The 19,304-nt window shown below is 54.3% G+C and overlaps 1 protein-coding gene across 6 annotated transcripts in view; it reads left to right on the top strand.

Annotated features, from left to right (window-relative positions):
* Positions 1-19,304, top strand: part of CASZ1 (castor zinc finger 1) — a 207,226-nt gene that overhangs the window by 100,349 nt on the left and 87,573 nt on the right. For 4 of the 6 annotated variants that reach the window (XM_040585423.1, XM_040585418.1, XM_040585422.1 and 1 more), the window contains exon 1: positions 13,028-13,160. The exons of 1 other annotated variant lie outside the window; for it this stretch is intronic. In XM_040585423.1, coding sequence (XP_040441357.1) covers positions 13,112-13,160 — 49 coding nt within the window. In that variant the 5' untranslated portion in view covers positions 13,028-13,111. Of the gene's footprint in view, positions 1-13,027; positions 13,161-19,304 lie in introns of those variants that run through there. One more of the 6 variants, XM_040585419.1, reaches the window with a different exon arrangement.

Raw genomic sequence — 19,304 nt, 5'->3', positions numbered from 1 at the left:
CCTCCGCCCCCAGAAGCAGGGATCATGGTGCTTGTGCCTCTGGTGATTTGTGAGGTTGTTTTAATGCCGAGGAGCCCACCAGGACTTGTCTCTTGCTAAATAGGCATATTAAGGGACATTGCGGCAGGGGTTATAGAGTAATAATTTGTCCTAATGAGCTGGTGTCACGTTCTCCTAGGCCGAGCTGTGTGTGAGCAGGAGCTGTGGTAGGAAGGGGCTGCACTCGCTGACCTGTCAGCCCAGGTTAATGAAGTACTGCGCTGCTTGGGGGGTCAGAGAGCAGGAGCTGAGCCAGCCTGCAGTGCCTCGGGGGGACGGAGGGAAGGACAGGGCTCTCCCCTGAGCTGAATGCCCCAGGGAAAGGCCTGTGCCCTGCAGGACGGAGCAGCAGGATGCCCGTTATAGAATGATACTGGGATCACTGGGATCTCCATGCTGTGCTGGCGGGCTGAGTGCCGCTGCATCCTCATCAGACTGTCTGCAGGCAGAGGCAAACCTGCGGCAGCTGGGGTTTGGCAGGGGTTTGTCCTCTGGCCTTGCAGGACAGCCCAGCTTGGCACACATGGAGAGAAGCTGGAAGAGAGAGGAGATCTCACCTTTTACACGTGCTCCCAAGACTGGCAGGGCTGAGCTTCCACACAGCCACACTAAAATAAAAATTCCTTATGACACCAGGGGAGAGGTACAGGCCAGTGGCCAGTGGTCATGACTGGTGTCTAGCTAGGAGGTTTACAAAGAGCTGCCACATGTTCATCTTCAACTTTCCTTGTGCACAGAGTGTATGAACAGCCAGAGGAAGCTCTCTGTCCTTCCTGTTCCCTATTTCTCCTCCCCTTGTGCTTCCCCATGGCTTGCTGAGATCCTTGGCCTTGCATGGCAACTCTAAACACAGGCAGTTGCTTCCATCCCTTCTTGGTAGCTGGGCAGCAAAGGCACAGGGAGAGTTCTGCCGTTCCCCCAAGTGAGCAGTGCTAGGGAGCAAGCGGGCAGCAGGACGTCCTGGGAAGCTGTGGTAGGGCAGGAGGAGCTGAGAAGGGGATGTCCTGGTCTGCCTGCTGCCTTGGGGATCCATGGCCTGCCTTGCCCCTGTGGATCACACCGCCCCGTCAATGCTGGGGCAGGACGGTGCCCTTGGCCACACCAGTGCCCTGTGGTCTACAACACAAGCCCTGTATACCATCTTCCTCCTCCTCCCACTCGTCTTTCTTTGCTCCTTCCCACCTCCCCCCCCCCCCCCCCCCCCGCCCCCTGCTTCCCTTTGCTTTTCTCTGTCTCCATCTCTCTCTCGCTTTCATCTACTCAGAAGGCTTTACTCTACTTCCTTGTCACCCTAATTGATTGCATTAACCTTTCAGCGTATTGGATTTCCCCAGCACCGTGCAGAGAGCTCTGTGCAATATGCTTATAATCTGGGCTGTAATGGACAGGGAGCAGTCAACGAGCCCCTGCTCCGACAGGTTCTGCTGATAACTTCTTCTCGGGGAGGGGGCGAAGGGGTGCGCCCAGCAAGGCCTGGCTGGCACGGCCGTCCTGCAGCCCGCACAGCCCCCGGCCTTGCTGCTCCGCAGCCAGCAGGGCGGTAGTGTTAGCTTGGGAGGAGGGAGTTCTTTGAAAAGGATTCAGTTTGGGAAGCAGAGGGGAGATGCCGTATTTGACCCTATTCCTGTAATTTTTCTTTGTGATTGAGCCCCCCTCTCCCCCATCTGCTCCGTCTGCGGTTTTGTTCCACCTCTCCAATACTACATTAATGTACACTCTACATTTAGACACTTGTTGCTAGTAGCAGGATGAGACAATATCATGGAATCTGCATGTTTTCACATCATGCTTGCCTTTGCCTTTAATTTCAGTGTATGACATGAGGGAGGTGGACACTTTTCCTGGGGCTTCAAAGATAAAAGCATAGGAATATTGTGCTCATGAGGAGGACAGCACCAGGGTGCAGAGAGATCAGGAGACAGAAGGCCTGCATTGTATCTCAGGCTTGGCCTTGGATAAATCCTTTCACTCCCTGGTACCTTATTTCCCGCCCAGGATGGCAGAGCTGTGATTTCGGCACTCTGTAGCATGCCTCGTAGCCTGCAGGAGGGCTGCGGGGAGACCCAGGGTTGTTATCTGTGCTCGCTGGGCAAGGATGGGAAAGTGGCTGCAGACAGGCAGTGAAGCTACACAGCCAAGTGTCACCGCTCACGCTGGCTGCAAGGCAGGAAATAAACCTACAAGATCAGTGGCAAGAGCATGCAAGTCTGTTGAAGGCCTGGCACAAACCGCTGGTGGTCAGGGACAGAGCCAAGGGGTGTTTTGGTGTTCGTTTTATTTTAAAGGACTGCAGTGGTGGATCTGCCATGATCTGCTGGCAGTGGTGCACACTTTGAAGTATCCCAGTTTAGGCTACATTTCAGCAAAACACTTTGAGCACCAGGTTGAGTTTTGCTGAAGCCAAAGTCATTTAAGCACATATTTAGAAGTTTCATTCAACGTGGACTGTAGAATGAGACCTAGACCCATGGGAGGCCCTTTTATAGTTCTCCTTTTTAAGCAGCATTTAGCACAAGATGAGTCTTCATTTATGGTTATGGTTCATCGTGTAAAAAATAGCAATAGTGGAAGGGTTTCTGATCACTTCATAGGTCTTTAGCGCAAGAGTCACATAATCTTGTTAAAAGCAGAGTTACTTCTGCCTCTTTAGAAAGTGGTCCACTCTGCCCTGGGGATGTTTGGAGCTGGCATTTAGAAACTTTGCAAGTTCCTGGGCACACCAGGAAGAGGGGACAGGGCTGTATCATGAAAAGTGAAGGTAAATCCCCAGTCTCTCATTGTTTTTCCAGGAAGAAAGGATAAATGACAGGAGTCAGAGGAAAAAACTTTATTCCAGGTGATCTTTCCAAAAAGCGGGAGGCTCCTTACAAGCCAGGAGGTAGTTGAAGGGAGGGACTTTAGGTTAAATAGAGAAGAAATAGGAGCAGGAAGCAAAGGATGAGAAATTTAAAACAAGCAGGAGAGAAAGAGAGTGAGCAAGAGCAGCACCTCCTAAATGGAAGAGTAAACAGGCACTCGGAGGCATTAACTTAATTGATTGTTCTGCAACAGGCTGAACGCTGTGTTATTCTGTCGCTGTGGCAACAACCCAAAAAAATTGTCAGCCTGTTTGGATGAAGTGAAGCGAAACATTCTCTAATTTGCGGTGATCCGGGTGTTTGTTTTCCTTCCGAAGAGGCGGGGCTCTATTGATCTATTGTTTGCACAAAGCTTTTTTTTAATGGCGATATGGGGAAAGCAGGAGGCTGGGGCGTGTTCCCGGGGCAGGTGAGGCAACGGGGGTGTCTCTGCCATGTTTCCCCAGATCTGCCTTCTCAGGGCAGCCACGCAAATCCAGCAGAAACTCCAGCAGTAGGAACCATCCCGAGGAAGCCTGAGGACAGGGGAAAGTGGCTGTGACAAGCTTGTGCCAGAGCTACTGCTTTCATCCCTCCTGTTCTCGTCCCTTTGGGCACTTGCAGTTCCTTCTGTACTGTGGTCTCTGGTGTTAGGTTAGGATAGCTCCAGCTGCCTCAGGGGCAAGAGCAGCCCTGTCCCCCCCCTAGTTCCCTTCCCACATCCATGCTATTCCATTTAAATATGTGCAGACCTGCACCTGTGCACACCCTGTGCAGTGGAGGAGTCATGTCTGAGTTTTATCCCAGATGTGGTAAGATACCGAAGTGCCCACTTTGAGCTCTTTATTATAGCAGCAGAGGATTGAAATCCCTGGGCCAAAGGATGGGGGGATTTTGTCCCCTGGGATAGGGGGCCAAGCTGTTCCAGGGGACTGTGGGGGACAAGAGGTGGGGACACCCACAGTGGGTTGGGTAGGAAGGGTGAATTGCTGCAGGCACAGCTTGGGCCAGACCCCGGGGGGGTGGCGTGGATGGGAAGAGGCATCACAAGTTGTGCAGTGGCTTGTGCACCTCGTCAGCTGTGTCTGGCTGTGCACAGCCCTGGGGGCCAGGAAGGAGCTCCTGGGGATGCCACTCGCTGTCAGCACATGCTTGGTTTCAGCGTGAAATGTCGCTGCAGCACTTGCTTCAGCTGGGAACTGTTCAGTCAGAATGGGAAAGCCCAGGAGACCAAGGAGCAAGCCCACATGGCCAGGGGTGAGCAGCAAGGCCTTGGGCCAAAGACATGATGCCAAGAGACGGGTGCTGTGGCAGTGGAAGGGAGAGCTGGAAAAAAGGTGCCTTATAGGTCTGCAGCAGGGGAAACAGGCAAAGGTGCCTCCAAACCAGCGGGAGGGTGGGTGGCAGAGGTGAGACTGGGCCAGCAAAGGGCAGCAGAGAGGGTTTCCTCATGATGGGGGGGTCAGTAAGAGGGACGGGCTGCTGGCCGCCTTTGTGCATGGCCCTGCATGGAAGTTTCACACTCTCATTTGGGGTTTTCTGCACTCCCACGGCCTTTGGGCACCCTGGTAGGGAGCCCCATGTTTCCCATCCAGGCAGATTGTCCTCATCATTCTTCAGCAGTGTTCCAGCCCACGCACAGCTAGTCCGGCTGCTGTGCGGAGGCTGCCTGGTTGATCCCTGAGATTTCAGGGAGAGGGAGAGCTGTAGAATATGTTAGTGTCAAGTGCTCAGTGTTGCTCTGTGGGGTGTGCAGGGGCAAAATACCACAGTACATCCCTGCGCTCTTCCTGCCTCCCTCCCCTGCTCCTTCCTGTGTTGTCTTGGGGGTCCTTCCTCCTCTGTTTGTACTGGGTTTGCTTGATCACCCTTTTCCCCCCTCTCTCTCTCCCTCTCTGTCCCCCTCTCCTTGGTTTCACCCTCTCTATTTGGTTTTTAACTCTTCTGCTCTGTTGCTCTTTCTCACAGTGTAGATGTGGGTGGGGATAAGAGACTGTCACTGGCGGGTGAGCAATGTCCCTAGGCACTGTATCCTGCTCAGGGATCTGTCCCCTGTGCTCCAGGTGGGTGTGCATGGGTGGGGGTACCGTGGGCAGGTGAGAGTGTTTCATGTCTCCCGGGAGAAAGCTGAGCTGCCAGTGAAAGTTTGGTGGTTATCGGAGTCAGGAGAAGCTAAATAACCCTGTAACTGGTATGAAGGTGAATTCACGGTCTAGTGAGCACTGAAAATATGAGAGGGCTCTGAGACAGGCAAAGTGTGGAGAGGGGAATACAACTCGCCGATGGCTCAGGGCAGTGCTGTGTCTCTGGAGCGGTGCGGGGACATGTGCTGTTGCCATCCTGAGTGTCAGCGGCAGCACACCGCCTTCTGGGGGGCTGGCTGGGATGAGGAGGGTGCCCCATACTGCAAGTTTGGAGACAAGTGAGGCATGCAGACATAGACACAGCAAGAACGCCTGCGGAGAAATTCTGTGTACCTCTGGCTGTGGACAGCCATGCCAACATCTGACTGCGCAGCCCCTGTGCACACGGGTGGCTGCATGCTCACACAGTGCCATGAGGCTGCGCACATACATGTGCACAGACATGTAGGCAGCTGTACCCAAGCAGGATTTCGCAGGTTCACATCTCTGCATGGCCTTATGTATGTAGAGGCATCCACAGCTATGCAAGGATAGGGGTGCAGGCACACGCAAGCTACAAATACATTCTTCTACTTCTGCATCGGCTCGCAGTCAAGTCAAATTCCTCTCTGGTGTAAGTACAGTCTAGTCAGGCAGCACAGACAGATTTATCCCAGCGTATCTTGAATGTCTGCGCGGTTACCTGCTGTGAGCAGAAGAGTTGCAGGAAATCTATTCTCCTTCCAGCTGGGAGAGGCTGATGCCTTGGAGTACCAGTAGATGTGCAGAGAGGAAACCCCCTTCAGCTTTTCACCTGGAGCTGGTAATCTCCTTGTGCCGAATCCCTGGAACAGGGGAATTGCATTTGAAGCTCAGCCAGTGGTGATTTAGTGTTAGACGTTTGCAGAAGAGGCTTTGATTAATTCATAGTAAAATCAAGTAGCACTTGGGTGCCAGCACCACATTCCAGGGTGAGCCGGCGACCGAGGTGCACACAGGGCGGGCTGCCAGGTGCCTGAGCAATCCCCACAGAGGTGGCAGCGCCATCCAACCCACAGCCTCTCCCTGCTTGGGCTTCTTAATTATTAATTTATTTTTCTCCCTTCCTTGGCAAAAAAATAGTATTTGGTAACGACCTCAAATTGCAAAATGCTGATGATTTGGAGAATGTGTCACAGAAGCTCCAGGGTGATAAAGGGGAGATGAATCCCAGCCAACAATCCGGCTCAGCCAGTTTGCCTATTTATTAAAGAAAAAGCCCAGATCATTAACTTTTTTGTTGTTGTTCTGTTTGCGGGCAACTCCCTGCTGGCAACTTTCGGGCGCCCAGTAAATTAAACCGAGTATCGGCCTGGTTCGGGGCAGCCTGAGCACCTAGTTAAAGCTGTGAAATGCGTTAGAAACTGGCTTCGTTTATGTTAGCGCATGAATAAACCCTTTAGGGTACCACGCAAAAGTGCTCTCTGGCATAAAAGCAGTGTCAGAAAATCCTCACTTGCTGCCTTGTGGAGGGTCAGGTATTGTAACTGAAGAGCTGAGCTTCACTTCTCCTCCCACTGCTTGTTCACAGAGTTAATTGCCCCTCGACACGTCGCTGTGCCGTGTTGGTCCCTGGAGAAGCAGGGCTGGAAGAGAGCATCTGTAGGCACAGGTTTCGTTGGTTCCCCATTTGCCTGCTTGGTTTGGTTGTTGAATAAAGAACAGTTTAGAGATGGGCTTGCCTGCCTGGTGCTTCTGAACTCAGAGAGTTCCCCGTGCTATCAGGGAAGGGTGATTACGTCCCCCTCCTCTGGAACATCCCACGTGTTTGCTGAAGTAGTGCTTCAAGCTAAATCAGTTTGCTGAGGGCTCCAGCTTCCCTTAATTCAGTGTCAGGACCGGGCTTGCATGGCTATTATTCAAGAAGCTTTATCAGAAGCACAAAGCTAGCATCTGCCCTCCTGCTTCCCTCTGGGCATCACCAGCTCTCCTGCCCTGGGTTTGGCACACAGAGACTCGAGGGACTGCCTCACCGAGCCCATTTGCAGGCAAAACTCGTTTCAACTCCTCGAGAGTCTCGGCTGTTACACTGGCTACGGGAGTGCAGTGGCTTGTCACTAGTCACTGGTGGAGCAGCGCAGAGGTGCCAAGAACCAGCCAGAACTGAGGAGCTCGTGTGAGAAAAAGGGAGCAGAGATGCTGCTGAGATTACTAGCCTCTTCCCTTTCCTCTTTCAACCCAACTGAGTTGTAATTAGGGCTGGATTTTAGGTTTTAATCTCAGCTGATGTCTGAGCTCTTTCCCTCAGAGGTAGCCACCTTCTTCCCTAGGCCTGGTTCATGTCCCTCCACAATCATTTCTCTGGTTAAGCCTGCCCAGACCCGTGCTCACGTGGGTGCTGATGGGAGGAGAAGGGTATTTTTCAAGGTTTCTGCTAGGTTTTTTTCTTCTGAAATACAAGGATGTGCAATTTTTTTAGTTTCAATTTAGCATTGGAGAATTTTATAATTTAGTAATTAAAATCTCTGATAGGCTTTAGAAATTGCAGCTAATTGAATTTAATGGGAAGATGATTTTCAATTTTATTTGATTACCCGGACCCCTGGCATTGGTATTTATGGGAAAAAAATGGGAAATGTGCTGTGTGGGCTAAGATGGCATAATTGAATTAGGGCTAATCGGATTTCTTCGTCATGAATTTCACTATAATTTTCCTATAATTTTCCATTAGATATCTAGTTTACAAATATTCACAAAGAAATGAAGCTCTTTCGGAATGGAGATTGCTGGCTAACAGGATTACAGGGACGATAGCTCGGCACTGCCAGCCTGGGCTCCTTCAGTAATGCAATCGCTGCGTCTGCCTCACACTTACCGCCCGCCGCTGCTCCCCACACCCGCTCCGGCCCACTGCCAGGGCTCCCAAGAGGCCACAGCCACGCTTTCTTCGGGGTCTTTGCTGCCTCTTCACGGTGGTGTCCGTGTGCCACTTCACTGCACACATGCCCTTGTGCACAGGCACATGCGTCCCTGTTGGTGCTGTGCCGGCGTGTGTGCACGCGCAGCGTTGGCGAGACCCGGGCTTGCTCAGAGTCACTTGCGTGCGTGCTTGCATATCCCCTGTGTCAGCACCGACGATGCTCAGGCAGCCTGGTTGCACAAGCAGGGCCAGCGCATGCGGATGCACGCGTGCTGCATCATGGGCATCTCTCTGCAAGTGCTCATCACTGTGTCTCATGCACAGGGGGACACTTTGCTTTCCCTCCCTGTTGCTGTGGTGGGGATGCTGCTGTCACATCCCAGAGGAGGGGTTACAGTCAGTCCCCACCGTGTGCAGTCCATAGTGTCCTCTCTCTGCTCTTGCTGCCCATTTCTTACCTCCTCCATCATCTCCCCTCACTTCTCTGCTGTCAGTCCTAACGAATGAGTGTCTGTCTCACCTGCTCCATCAGGGACAGTCCCCAGCACCCCTCTGTAGCCATCTCAGTGCCCCCCGCAGAAGCAGGGCTGACACAGCCTCTGTGATGGGGCAGTTATAGGAGAGAGGATAACATGCCAGGCTCCCTCTGCCTTCCCTCATTTCTGCCTCTCACTCCTGCCCAAGCTGGGTCAAACCCACAGTGAATTTATGGAGGCCATCTCTACTCCACAGCGTCAGAGTCCTGTAAAACCCATCCTGCCTCTCTGCCTGCCCCATCTCTCTTGCTTGCTGGGCTGCATGTTGAAAGCCATTCCCGTCTGTTGGTGTGACCCAGACCATTTGAGGAGACAGTTGCTGGGAGGGCGAGTAATTACCCTGGGGGCTAAGTAGGGTAGCAGCTCCTCTCGACCCAGAGCCACCTGCCGTCTCCATGGCATCAGGCCTTCCACATATGTCCAGAGCAGGACAGTCTCTGCTAAAACATCTGTGACAGTCCAGCTCTGTTCCTGGGTGCCCAGGTGGGCATCACACCAGTGTGCTGCAGCAGCCATACACAGAACCTCTCATGTTTGTACACTTACGTGTGACCATGTGTGTGTGCACATGGCATGTGCTCGTGTTTTTGTTTGCATCCAAGCGTGTCCATGCAGGAGCACAAGCTGGCTTGCAGCTCCGCCAGACAGAAATCACATTTTGTTTTGTGCTTGCCCCATGATCTGCAGGAATGGGTCTTGCCCAGCCTGGGACCTGCCCTTGAGCAGCCACTTCCTGGTGCGTCCGGAGGCCATCGCAGTGCCTGGTGTGCCGCTCTGGGATTCAGGGGCTTCTCTGGGCAGCTCCGGGCTGGCACAGGGTGGCATTTGCTGGTTTTGCACGCAGAGCGCCAGCTCTTCAGTGCCAGGTACCTTCCCTGTTGGATGCAATGCCTGGGTAGGACTATCCCCTTGCCTCCTCGCCTTGAAATCCCCAGGCTGCACTTTTAATAGCTGTAGTAAATTGTAACTAATTGTTAGTGCATTCAAACCCCTGCCACTCCTTCCCCCTAAGTCTTCTGGGCCCCTGTGGAGCACAAGGACGCACAGTGTACATTCCTTGCTGTATGGCCCATTCCTGGTACAGTCATTCCCTCTGGGCAGTGGTCAAGAGATGAGCAGCATTTGGCTTCCAGCAGATGCTGGAAGCTGTGGAGTGCCTGGAAGAGCAGCAGCCACATGGTGGGGAGCTGGTGTCAAACTGAGTAACGCCAAGGAATAGTAAATGGCAGAAGCGATCCTGGCAGAGCCCCACCCAGCACACTGAGACTCTGCACAACCGCTTTGGCAATGCTTTCTGGGCGCCATGTGCCAATAATGTGATTGAAACTGAATTGAGAAGGAAGGAGAGAAAGAGAAGGAAAGGGAAAGAAAGCACGGATTGTCTGCTCCTGCCGCCCAGGCCCTGAGGCCTCTGGGCGCCTCCCTTGACGAAACAGAAATCAAACAAAATTACAGAAATAGGGCAAGATCATTTGCCTAATAGACTCCCCAAGCAGGAGCAGGAGGAGGAGCACGGCGCTGCCAGATCTCCAACCTGCAATCTGAGAGCCAGCGCCCTGAGCCCACATGAATCCAGAGCACGGCCCCAGGCCCCGGGGTCAGCTCCAGCTAAGGAGGGGGAAACTGCCAAGAAAATGGGCTCAGCATGAAAAACAAAGGTAGAAGAGACACAGAAAGGGGGATGTCCCACATATCAGTGTGACTCACCCCATGCTCAGCCCTGGCACACTGTCTGCGGGGAAAGCATTAAACTGTAATAATAATAATAAATTAATCATCCTTCCCCCTCCCATTGCACTTTTCATCTGAGGATCTCTGAGCACCTGGCAAACATTAATTACTGAGAGCTCCCAATGCCCCTGGGAGGGTAGGAATGGACAAGGAGAGATCTCTTCACCTGCCACGAAAGGGCAGCCGTGGCTGGAGTGGACAGGGCAGCTCTTGCCGTGGCACAGTGGCAAGGTCCAGAGAAGAATGAGGAGTGCTGCCTTCTCTCGAGTGCTCCTGGGGTCTGGGCGTGGGGCAGGTCTGGGAGCTGCTTCTTGCCAGGGCATGGTCAGAGGCAGCCTTTCCTCAGAGAGCATCCATACCTTGGAGGGATGGGGGAAAAAGGGGGGATGCTGCCCAAACAGGGGGCACAGAGGTCCCCAAGGGAGGAGAAAACTCCACAGCCTCTGAGAGAGGAAAGAAAAAAACTTTCCTTGGGTAAGAGGCAAAGGAGGGAGTATGGGGAAATAAAACCCGATCCTGTGACTGGAGATCGCTGAGATAGGAAATCAGGCCTTGCCGTTGCGTCAGCTGCAGGGCGTGGACTTCACCTGAAAAAACACCTTGGCAAGTTGTTACTGCAAGGAGGAGTGGGAGGGACAGTGGGAAGTCTGCGGAGGGGATCCTCCGGGTGTGTTTAGGTTGGGGGGGGGGTGGGTTCATGTGTGTCACGCTGTATGGATATGTGTGTATTTGAATCTAAGTGAGCACAGAGTATAATTTTCTGTGTCGGAGTGCATATGCATGCTGTGTGTGCGTGCTGGGATGGGAGGGGTGGAGAGCATTTGTATACTGATGTGTGAACGTGCTCAGCTCAGTGCATGTGGAAGAACAGGTATCTTTAGAGGGTCTGTGTGGCTCTGTATGTGCTGTGACACATCCGTGTTACAGTGCGTGTTCCCCCTCATAAGGAGTTGGGGATACAGCTGGAGCCACCCTCTTAGGGAACAGTAGCAGTGAGCAGAACTCCCACTGGTTAAATATTAAGTCCATAGGAGAAGTGAAAATGGAGAAATCTGGGTGACACAAGGTGCAGTGAACTTACGGGACCTGTCAGCAACCTCACACCTGGAGGAAAGCATTGGGTCCAAAATGAACTATTACAAACCCAGGGTGAAGCAGCACAAACAATTCTGGCACTGTTCATTGCTTCCCAGGGTAGGATATTCCCTGGCAGGTGCTGTAGCATCTGACACAGACTTAAGGACCAGGGCAGGCTCTGATGAGGGTCGTGGGTAATGCTGGCTGGGCTGGTGTCTGTCTTGGGGCCAGTGAAACGCAGACAGGCAGGATTTTAAAGGCAGCAGTGGCTGATGGTGTTGGTTGGTGCCTACGGCAGGGTTAGAAACCCGGAGGGGAGGTCGGGGCAATGCTGATGATGTTTTGCCCATCTCCCTTAAAGCAGTAGCATGACTGCTCCAGGTGGGAAGGTGAGCTGCATGCAAGGGGCGCTGCTTGGCTGGGCAGCCCACTAGGCAGGGCACACTTGTCTCCTGCCTGACACTGCCGTCCCCACTCAGCTTCCTGGCTCGGAGGGTCCCTGGATGCCTGCGTTTCACTAGACTTTGTTTAGATTTTTTCCTGGAGAAGCCAGAACACTTGTGGGTTTCACAAACGACTCCCCCCTCCTCTTCCTTCTCCCTGCCCTCTGGCCTGGTGTGCTGCCTGTACGTTTTGACACATGCAAATGCAGTGCTTGCCAAGATGATGAGTTGCGGTTGCAGCGCTGGGTCTCTGGGCTCAGGACACTCTCGGGGTGCAGCGTGTCCAGGTGCACAGAGCCAAGCAGACCTGGGCTCCTTCCAGCCCCGTGACCAACCTGTCCAGCCACTTTCGGCGAGTCACTTCCCTTGCTAGTGCCTCAGTTTCCCCATCCGTGCAGTGGGGTAATGATGCTGGCCTCCTTTGTCAAGCACATTAAGTTCTGCTTATAAAAAGGATTTAAGAGTTGGTGAGTTCATGTACTGCTCCCCAGCCCCAGTGAGGAGCCTCACTCTGCCAAAATCCACGGAGCCAAAGGTGGTGTGTTCACAAAAACAGCCTACAACCTGCTCAAAATACCTATTTAATCAGGTAAATAATCTGTTCGTTTGTTTTAAAGAAAGAGGCTTATATCTGTGTTTACCCAACACGCCTCTTAGAACCTCCCTCGCATTCTTTGCTACTTAGAAAAATAAAGCAACAAAAAATGAGGAAATTCGCTGCAAAAGAAAAACCACCCCTCCTGTGGGCCAGGCGCTCCCGCAGTGGGGCGGTGCGGGTTTCCTGCGGGGCATTGGGCAAGCTGCTGCAACGGGCAGCCTTGTGACACCGGCGGCCGTGCCGCCACCGCCGCCGTGCCCCTGGGCGCCCGCCCCTCCGTGCCGTGCCCCGCACCGCGCGGCCGAGCCCGCACGCTGCCGCCGCCCCCGCCCCTGCCCCAGGGCTGCGGGTCCTGCCGCGCCCGGGCCCCGCGCTTCGCCCCGCGCCGGCGGCTCCCGCCGCGCTCCCCGCCCGCCCGCAGAGCCGCGCCGCTCCCGCGGGGCAGGCGGCGGCGATGGCAGCGGGCACCGCGGCCGGGCCGGTCCCGGCGGGCGGCCCTGCGCTGCTAGCGCGCCCCGGGTGCGGGCTCCCCGCGCCGTGCCGGGGCCGCCGCTGGCTGCGGGGGCCGTGCCGGGGCCGCCCCAGGTGAGCCCGCCGCCCCCCGGCCGACCCGCTGCGGCCCCGGCCCCGCACCTGCCCCCGGCGGCGGGCCCGGCACGGGGGCGTGTCCGCCGGCTGCCAGTCACCGCCCCCCCGCGGCGCCCGGCGCCCGCCCCCGGCCCCGCTGCCAAAGTGACTCGGGGAGGACCGGCACGGCAATGACATCAGTGCTTTAAACAACTTGTTATTCGGGAGCAATCAGCTGCAATTAGGTATTAATTAAGTATTATGAAAGTTGATTATTTAAGTGAATTCGGCTTTCGTCTCTCCGACTATGGTAAGTACAGCACAATTGTCCTTTTCCTGCCCCCGGTCCCCCGCCCGCCGCCCGGCGCAGCCCCCGCTCGCTGCGGCCGCCGGTGCCGGGCCCCCCGCGCCGGCGGTGCGGTGCGCAGCTCCCCAGCCCGGCGGCCCCCGCCGCGCGTCTCGCTCCTCCGCCGCCGCGGGGCCGGGCGCTGCGGGCAGTTCCGCCGGTGCCGGGCCGGGGCCGCCGCCGAAACTTTTACCGGCGCCACGGCGGGATCGCGGTGCGGGGCGGTGCGAGGGGCGGCCGGGCCGAGCGGGGTGCGGGGGCGGCACCAGGTGCTGCCGGGGGCTCGCAGCCTCTTTCACTTTTCTTTCACTTGTTTTACGGAAGTTGGCTGCCGCCGCCGCCGCCGCTCCGGCCCCGCTCCCCCCTGCCCGGCGGGGGCGGGCGGCGAGGTGAGCCGGGGGCTCCGCTCCGCAGGGTCCTTCCCGCAGCGCGGCGGCCCCCGCGGGCCGGGCCGGGGCGGCGGGCGGCGGGGCACGGCGCGGGCGGCCGGAGAGGATGCGGAGGGGAAGTTTACGGGGGTTTTGAAATGATGCTGCGTTTATATTTGTTGTGAGTTGTGTGGGCTGTTTTCTCTTTCATTTCTTTCCCCTTCTGAGCTCTGGCATCTCGTTGGTAAAGGTTGCTTGTCAGGTTCCTGTGCTGTCTAAATGAAAAGGAATTTAATTTATTTGGGACAAGGCAGTGTCAGATGAAGAGGCTGCTTATTACATTTAATGAGTATTTTTTCTTTTTTTCAACCTGGGCATATCTGGGATGGGTTTGTTTTTGTCCTTCCATGTGAGGTGTAAGAGACCTCCCCCACCCCTTCACATCTGGCTGGGAGGAGGAAGGTGGCCAGGCTGGGGCAATGTTATGGTTTTAGATTACAGGCCACGGTACTGGGGCCGGGAGTGTTTTTGGTTGTAGCTTTTTGTGGTGCGTCCATGGTTTTTGGTCAGGTATCAGGACGGGGAACAGGGCCTGGCCTGGTGGTGGGCTGGGCGGGTGCGTGGGCTCAGCTGGGTGGGGTGGTGGCCAGGGCTCCGTCAGGCTGGCCCCGATGGCAGCCGGGCTCCCCAGGGCTCAGTGTGCCAGCCCTTGGCCAGCCTGGGGCAGGGTCTCCTGTGGATTTCACAAAGTGGGCAGATTCAGAGCGTGGTAGGGATCCCTAGGGCCACATTACCTCCCTCTTTGGGACCCAGTCCCACCACTGTGGGCCCATACCTGCTAACACAGCCGTATCTGCTCCTCCGGAATGGTGTAAACCATGCTCTCCCATTAAAAAACTAAATGGCAGCGATGGGCCAAACAGGCCTGCACTGGCGATGCGCTGTGGTCTGGGTAATTACTGCCAGAGTGTATGTGTACGTGTGTGTGTGTGTTGCTTTTTTTAATAAGGAGTAAGATGGTAATAAACTGGTTGATGATTGACTGGGCCTGAACTATGTACTCTGATGTTGTGATTGAGAGGATAATTTTGTCATCGTTTATTTCATTTATTTATTTATTTCTATCATTGATATCAGGAACCAAGCGGCTCGGGAACTGCTTCCACCCGCGAGTGTGACACGCTGGCTTTGGTTGGGTCCAGCCGTGGGCGTGTGGCTGCCTCCCTTCTAGATCAAGGAGCTGGGAGGCTGCGTGGGCAGCCCAGGAGTTAAGGATGTGGTGAAACTGCAGGAGGGCAAATGCTTTAAAGAGTAGTAAACAGTGATTTAGCTAGCCCTGATCTCCATCTCCAGGAGCCGTGGCAGTGCGGAGATGGGATCTGCAGGCAGCTGCCTGGATGCTGTCGGCGGGGCTTGGCCCGGGGCGGCCGTGCCCTCCCGGGGAGCAGTGCCCCCTGCCGGCTGAGCCCGGCGCTGCCCGGGGGTCCCCACGCCCGGGCCCCCAGCCCGGCTCCCCCAAAAAGGGACGGTAGAGCTGGCCCTGGTCCCCCAAAAAGGGACCTTCCCTCTTCTTGGGAGTGCTGTGAGCGCTCGGCCTTCCTGCCACTGCACCCAGGTAGTGCGTGGGCTTTGGGGCGCCGGTATGGGAACCTGGGCCTGCAGTGAGCCATGGAAATGAGGATCTGGGAGATCTGTTTAAGTCAGCATTACGGTCTGTGTGTGGGTGAACCCGTCTTGTCATGATCTTGGGGCAAAGACCTGCCCCATAATCACCACCTCTAACCCTTATCTACTCGGGCCAGCTTATCTCCCGCAGTCGCTGCCTCTTGAATGCTCTCCAAGCCCCATGGCTGTGGCTCCCCCGAGGCAGTGCCCTGAGGGCTGCTCACAGGAGCTGCCAGCTGGCAGAGGCAAGTCCAGAGGGGTTTCTTTCCCAGAGGGACTCAGCATGTGGGGTCTGACAGTCTGCTCTTGTGGAGGGCTTTCTCAGCCCAGTCAATCCTTGCACGGACCTTCTAGGGCCAGAAGTGGTAAAGGGCTGGAAAGAATTCGTGGACTGAGTCCATGTGCCCAGGATCGTGGCAAGATGTTCTATGATTCTATGTTCCCTACATGTGACTTTCTGCAAGTCTGGTTGTAAATATCTTGAGTGACTGGGCACCTGTCACTTCCTTTGGGAAACTGTTCCCCAGACTAATTATCCCTGGTATGAGATTGCAGGAACTGATCTCAGAATGGAGACTGAGAAACCTATGGTAAGCGGGTGGAGAAACACCTAATTTTCCACTCAAAAAGCCGTTTTGTGTCTTTATTCTGTCACATCACTGTTGTTTGAAACACCCAGTGGATAGGAACATCACCTCTGGGCTGGTGCCAACTCTTCTTTTTTAAAAAATTTTTTTAAAAAATTATTTTTGGCAGCACAGATTTTTGGAGAGACGTTGGCTCGGTCAAGTTTGGTATTCCTGTGCTGAGCTCATGATCTGCAGAAGGTTCACAAGCAGTTTGTTTGGGTGTTGAGGTTGCGTTCCAGTAGTCCTGTGAGATGCTTGTTGGGTGGAAAGCATTCAAGTGCTTAAGTCTACCTAGTGAAGACCCTTCCTTGAGAGAAGGGTTTACCCAGGCAGGGATTAACCTTCTCATCATGGTGGTAAGCAGGGCCCAGCTATTACTTGAAGAAGGTGCTTCAAAGCCACTTGAAGTGTGTAGGAGTGTTTCTACTGGTTTGGCGCTATAGAGCGATAACTCACAGAAAGACCGGAAAACTGATCCCTGAGATAATAAACTTCTGTTTCCCTGCCTGCACCCTGGCTGCTGGGTCCTATTCCTTCCAAACCAGGTCTGCTACCAATGAGTGGGGTCCGCTAATGTGTGCAGGTACTGCATCTTCCGCTGTGAAACACAGTGCCCAAGAAGGGGAGGGGCAACTTGTACTAAAACAGGCTCTGAATGATACCTCAGCTGGAGGGGATCAAATATTTAATATGTAGCTTCCGTATCATGGGTTTCTCTTTCTGTTTTCCTGGACTATTTATGCTTCCACTCCGAGTCCTCCGTGCTACTATGGGAAAGGCCTATCTGATCTTGGAATTTATTTCAGGGCTTTTGCCTTGTCTGTCCCACTTCTCGTGCTGCCAGAGCGCTTGGCTGCCTTCACAGCAAGAGCCTTTGTGGCCACTTTGACTCTCCCTCTGACATCAGATCATACCCCTAGGCTGCTGTGTAACGTACAGTTTAGGTTTCCCTCTGAAAAGTTGATTGAAAGTATGTGGAAATTAATGCAAAGTCTTGTGGGAGGTGAAGACAAGCATTGCTGTGCTGCATGTCCAACCTCCACCTGGGCTCCTTCCCTCCCTCCCAGGGTTTGAAGACACGGCCGTTCCCAGGGTTTGGAGAGCTCAGGTGCCACCCAGGGCTCAGCTCCCAGAAGCGCTGACATTGCAGAGGCTGCGCTGGCCGATCCAGCTGGGGTTTGGGAGAACCAATGTCCTCGTCCTCAGCTGCACTTTGCAACGCAGAGGGGGCAGAGGAGGCTTGGCTGGAAGCAGGGGAGGGGCAGAACCTACCACCAAAAGTCCCACACGGCACCGTCTCCTCCCCTCTGGTTCAATGCGGACTGGATCAATTTGGACGTCTTCAGCAATAAAAAATGCCGATGTCGTCCTAATTCACCAGGCCCCGAGATGACAGCAAATTTACATTTTTTAATTAAACTAGCAGCCAGTTTTTATGAGAGGGGGCTGGGTTATGCAAATCAAATGGTTGTGTACGAAAGATTAGGAGAGTTTGGGAATAAATTCCACAAATGCTAATAAAAAAAAAAAAAGAGAAAATGAGAGGGGGGAGAGAGAGGGACATTGTTCCATTAGCCCCTTTTAGACTGATTTCCCTAGGGAGAAAGCAATGGGGGGTGAGAGATGGAGGCAGCTTTCAGAGACAGGTAAAATCCATTTTGAGGATTGAGAGCCCCCTGGACCAGGACCTTGTTGCTCCCCATTTCCTCTCCCAGGGCTCGCAGGGGAGATGGAGGCAGACATCAGTAGCAAAAGAAAAACTTGCTAGCTTCTAATCCCCGTTCCTGCTTGACCAGTGATCTTACAGGCTGAGGCTGGGGAGCTGCCTTGGGTGACTGCAGCCTGGTTGAGGACATGGAGGAGATGCGTGGTGCATAGCTGCTGGAGGGGCATGGGTGGGTCGAGGGCCAGGCCAGGTGATGGTGGTGTTGCAGGAGGGCAGACGTGGCAGGGTAACAGAATGGTCCCTGGATGGGCAAAGCCCAGACTCTGGCCATAAGTGAGCACTGAAGGGGCTACCCAGGGCTGCTTCGGATGGGGAGTGTCCTTGGACTGACAGGTGGGACACAGGGCAGTGCCAGTGGCGGGGATCAGGACCCTGGGGCTTTCCCCTCGCTTCTGTGCAGCGTTTGCTGGTGGGCTCCCGGTCCCTGGCGGGAGCTTGCTGGTTAGGCAGACAGTAAAACCGATCACAGGTGCAGGGCTGGGCTGCTGTTCCACGTAAGCACAGGCTTCATCTGCGGAGCAGAGTGTGTTTTGGAGAGGGCTGATGATGCACTTCCCTCCCCAAACTGTAGGACCCTGTTGCCCATTCACAGTGTTCTCAGTGGCCGAGTCCAGCTGTTAACTTCTCTTCCCAGTGTGTTAATCCGGCACCAGCCCTCTCCACTTTCTCAAGAGACTTCCCATCTTTCTTCATATGACAATTCCAGAAAATAAAAGTTTGTCAGGCCTTTTTGAGAACAAATAGTTACAATGAACCAAAACCATGTACTTCACTTCTGTAAAATATGTTCTTGTTCAAGTTTCCCAAAGAATTCTGAGTTCTCATTGCGTTTTGGGGGTTAGGTGTGGTGGCCAAGTACCAAAGCAATTGTTTGCTCTGCCACGGAGAAACACAACCAGAAAATGTCTGGAGGCTGGGAAACTGCTTAAAGCTTCCAGTCCTAAGGCAGTTTCATGCTCAGAATAAAAGCTGAACAACCCATGTAGGCTGGCAAGAGAGAGCAAGGGGTGGAGAGAAGGAGATACAAGGAAAAAGGATGGGAAGATGAAAAAGTCACTGGGTGCACTTTATGGCAATCCCCTGAGGATTTGGTGCCTCACTCGAGAATTTTGCCACCCATTCCTGGTTTTGGGGTGTGAAATGATGATTCATCTACATGCACATGTTTTGCTTTGGAGAGGTGACATTTTAGTAGAGCTTCTTGTGAAATCAATAAAAACACCGTGCTCTACTAGAGTGTTTCTGGAGGTGTTCCCCACACCCAACACCTACGTCCCCGTCACCCTGTCCTGCACATGCACATCCGCCCCGGACACTTGCGCACCCCTGTGTTCCTGGACACTCGTGTGCCCTGTGTTGGCGCTGTGCTGAATTTCGTGTTTCCCAAGTTGCTGTCTCACGACATCGCCTTCCTCTGCACATGGCTCTATGCCCTTGCGTCATCGTGATGATGAGAGGATCTTTCTTAGCAGCAAGGGGAGATTGGTCTGGTCTGTGCCCTGCATGTTAGTGCTGCTGCAGTGTGTCCCCCACCGTTCCTGCTGCCCAGGGGGAGCGATGGCCTTGGCGGTGGGCTTGGTCCGCAGCCGCAGGCAGGCAGGCAGTTGTGCGGGGGATTTTTGTAACGCAAGTTTCTGAGCTGAACTAGTGCCAAGTTCAGCCTAAATCTAACAAAGAGAGTTCCAGAACAGGTCTGTGAGATGTGGCAGAGTCTGAAGAT

Source organism: Falco naumanni, chromosome 3 (assembly GCF_017639655.2).
Source record: "Falco naumanni isolate bFalNau1 chromosome 3, bFalNau1.pat, whole genome shotgun sequence".
Classification (NCBI taxonomy): Eukaryota; Metazoa; Chordata; class Aves; order Falconiformes; family Falconidae; genus Falco; species Falco naumanni.
The sequence above is the reverse complement of the archived record's forward strand: the minus strand, read 5'-3'. Positions and strand labels throughout refer to the sequence as shown.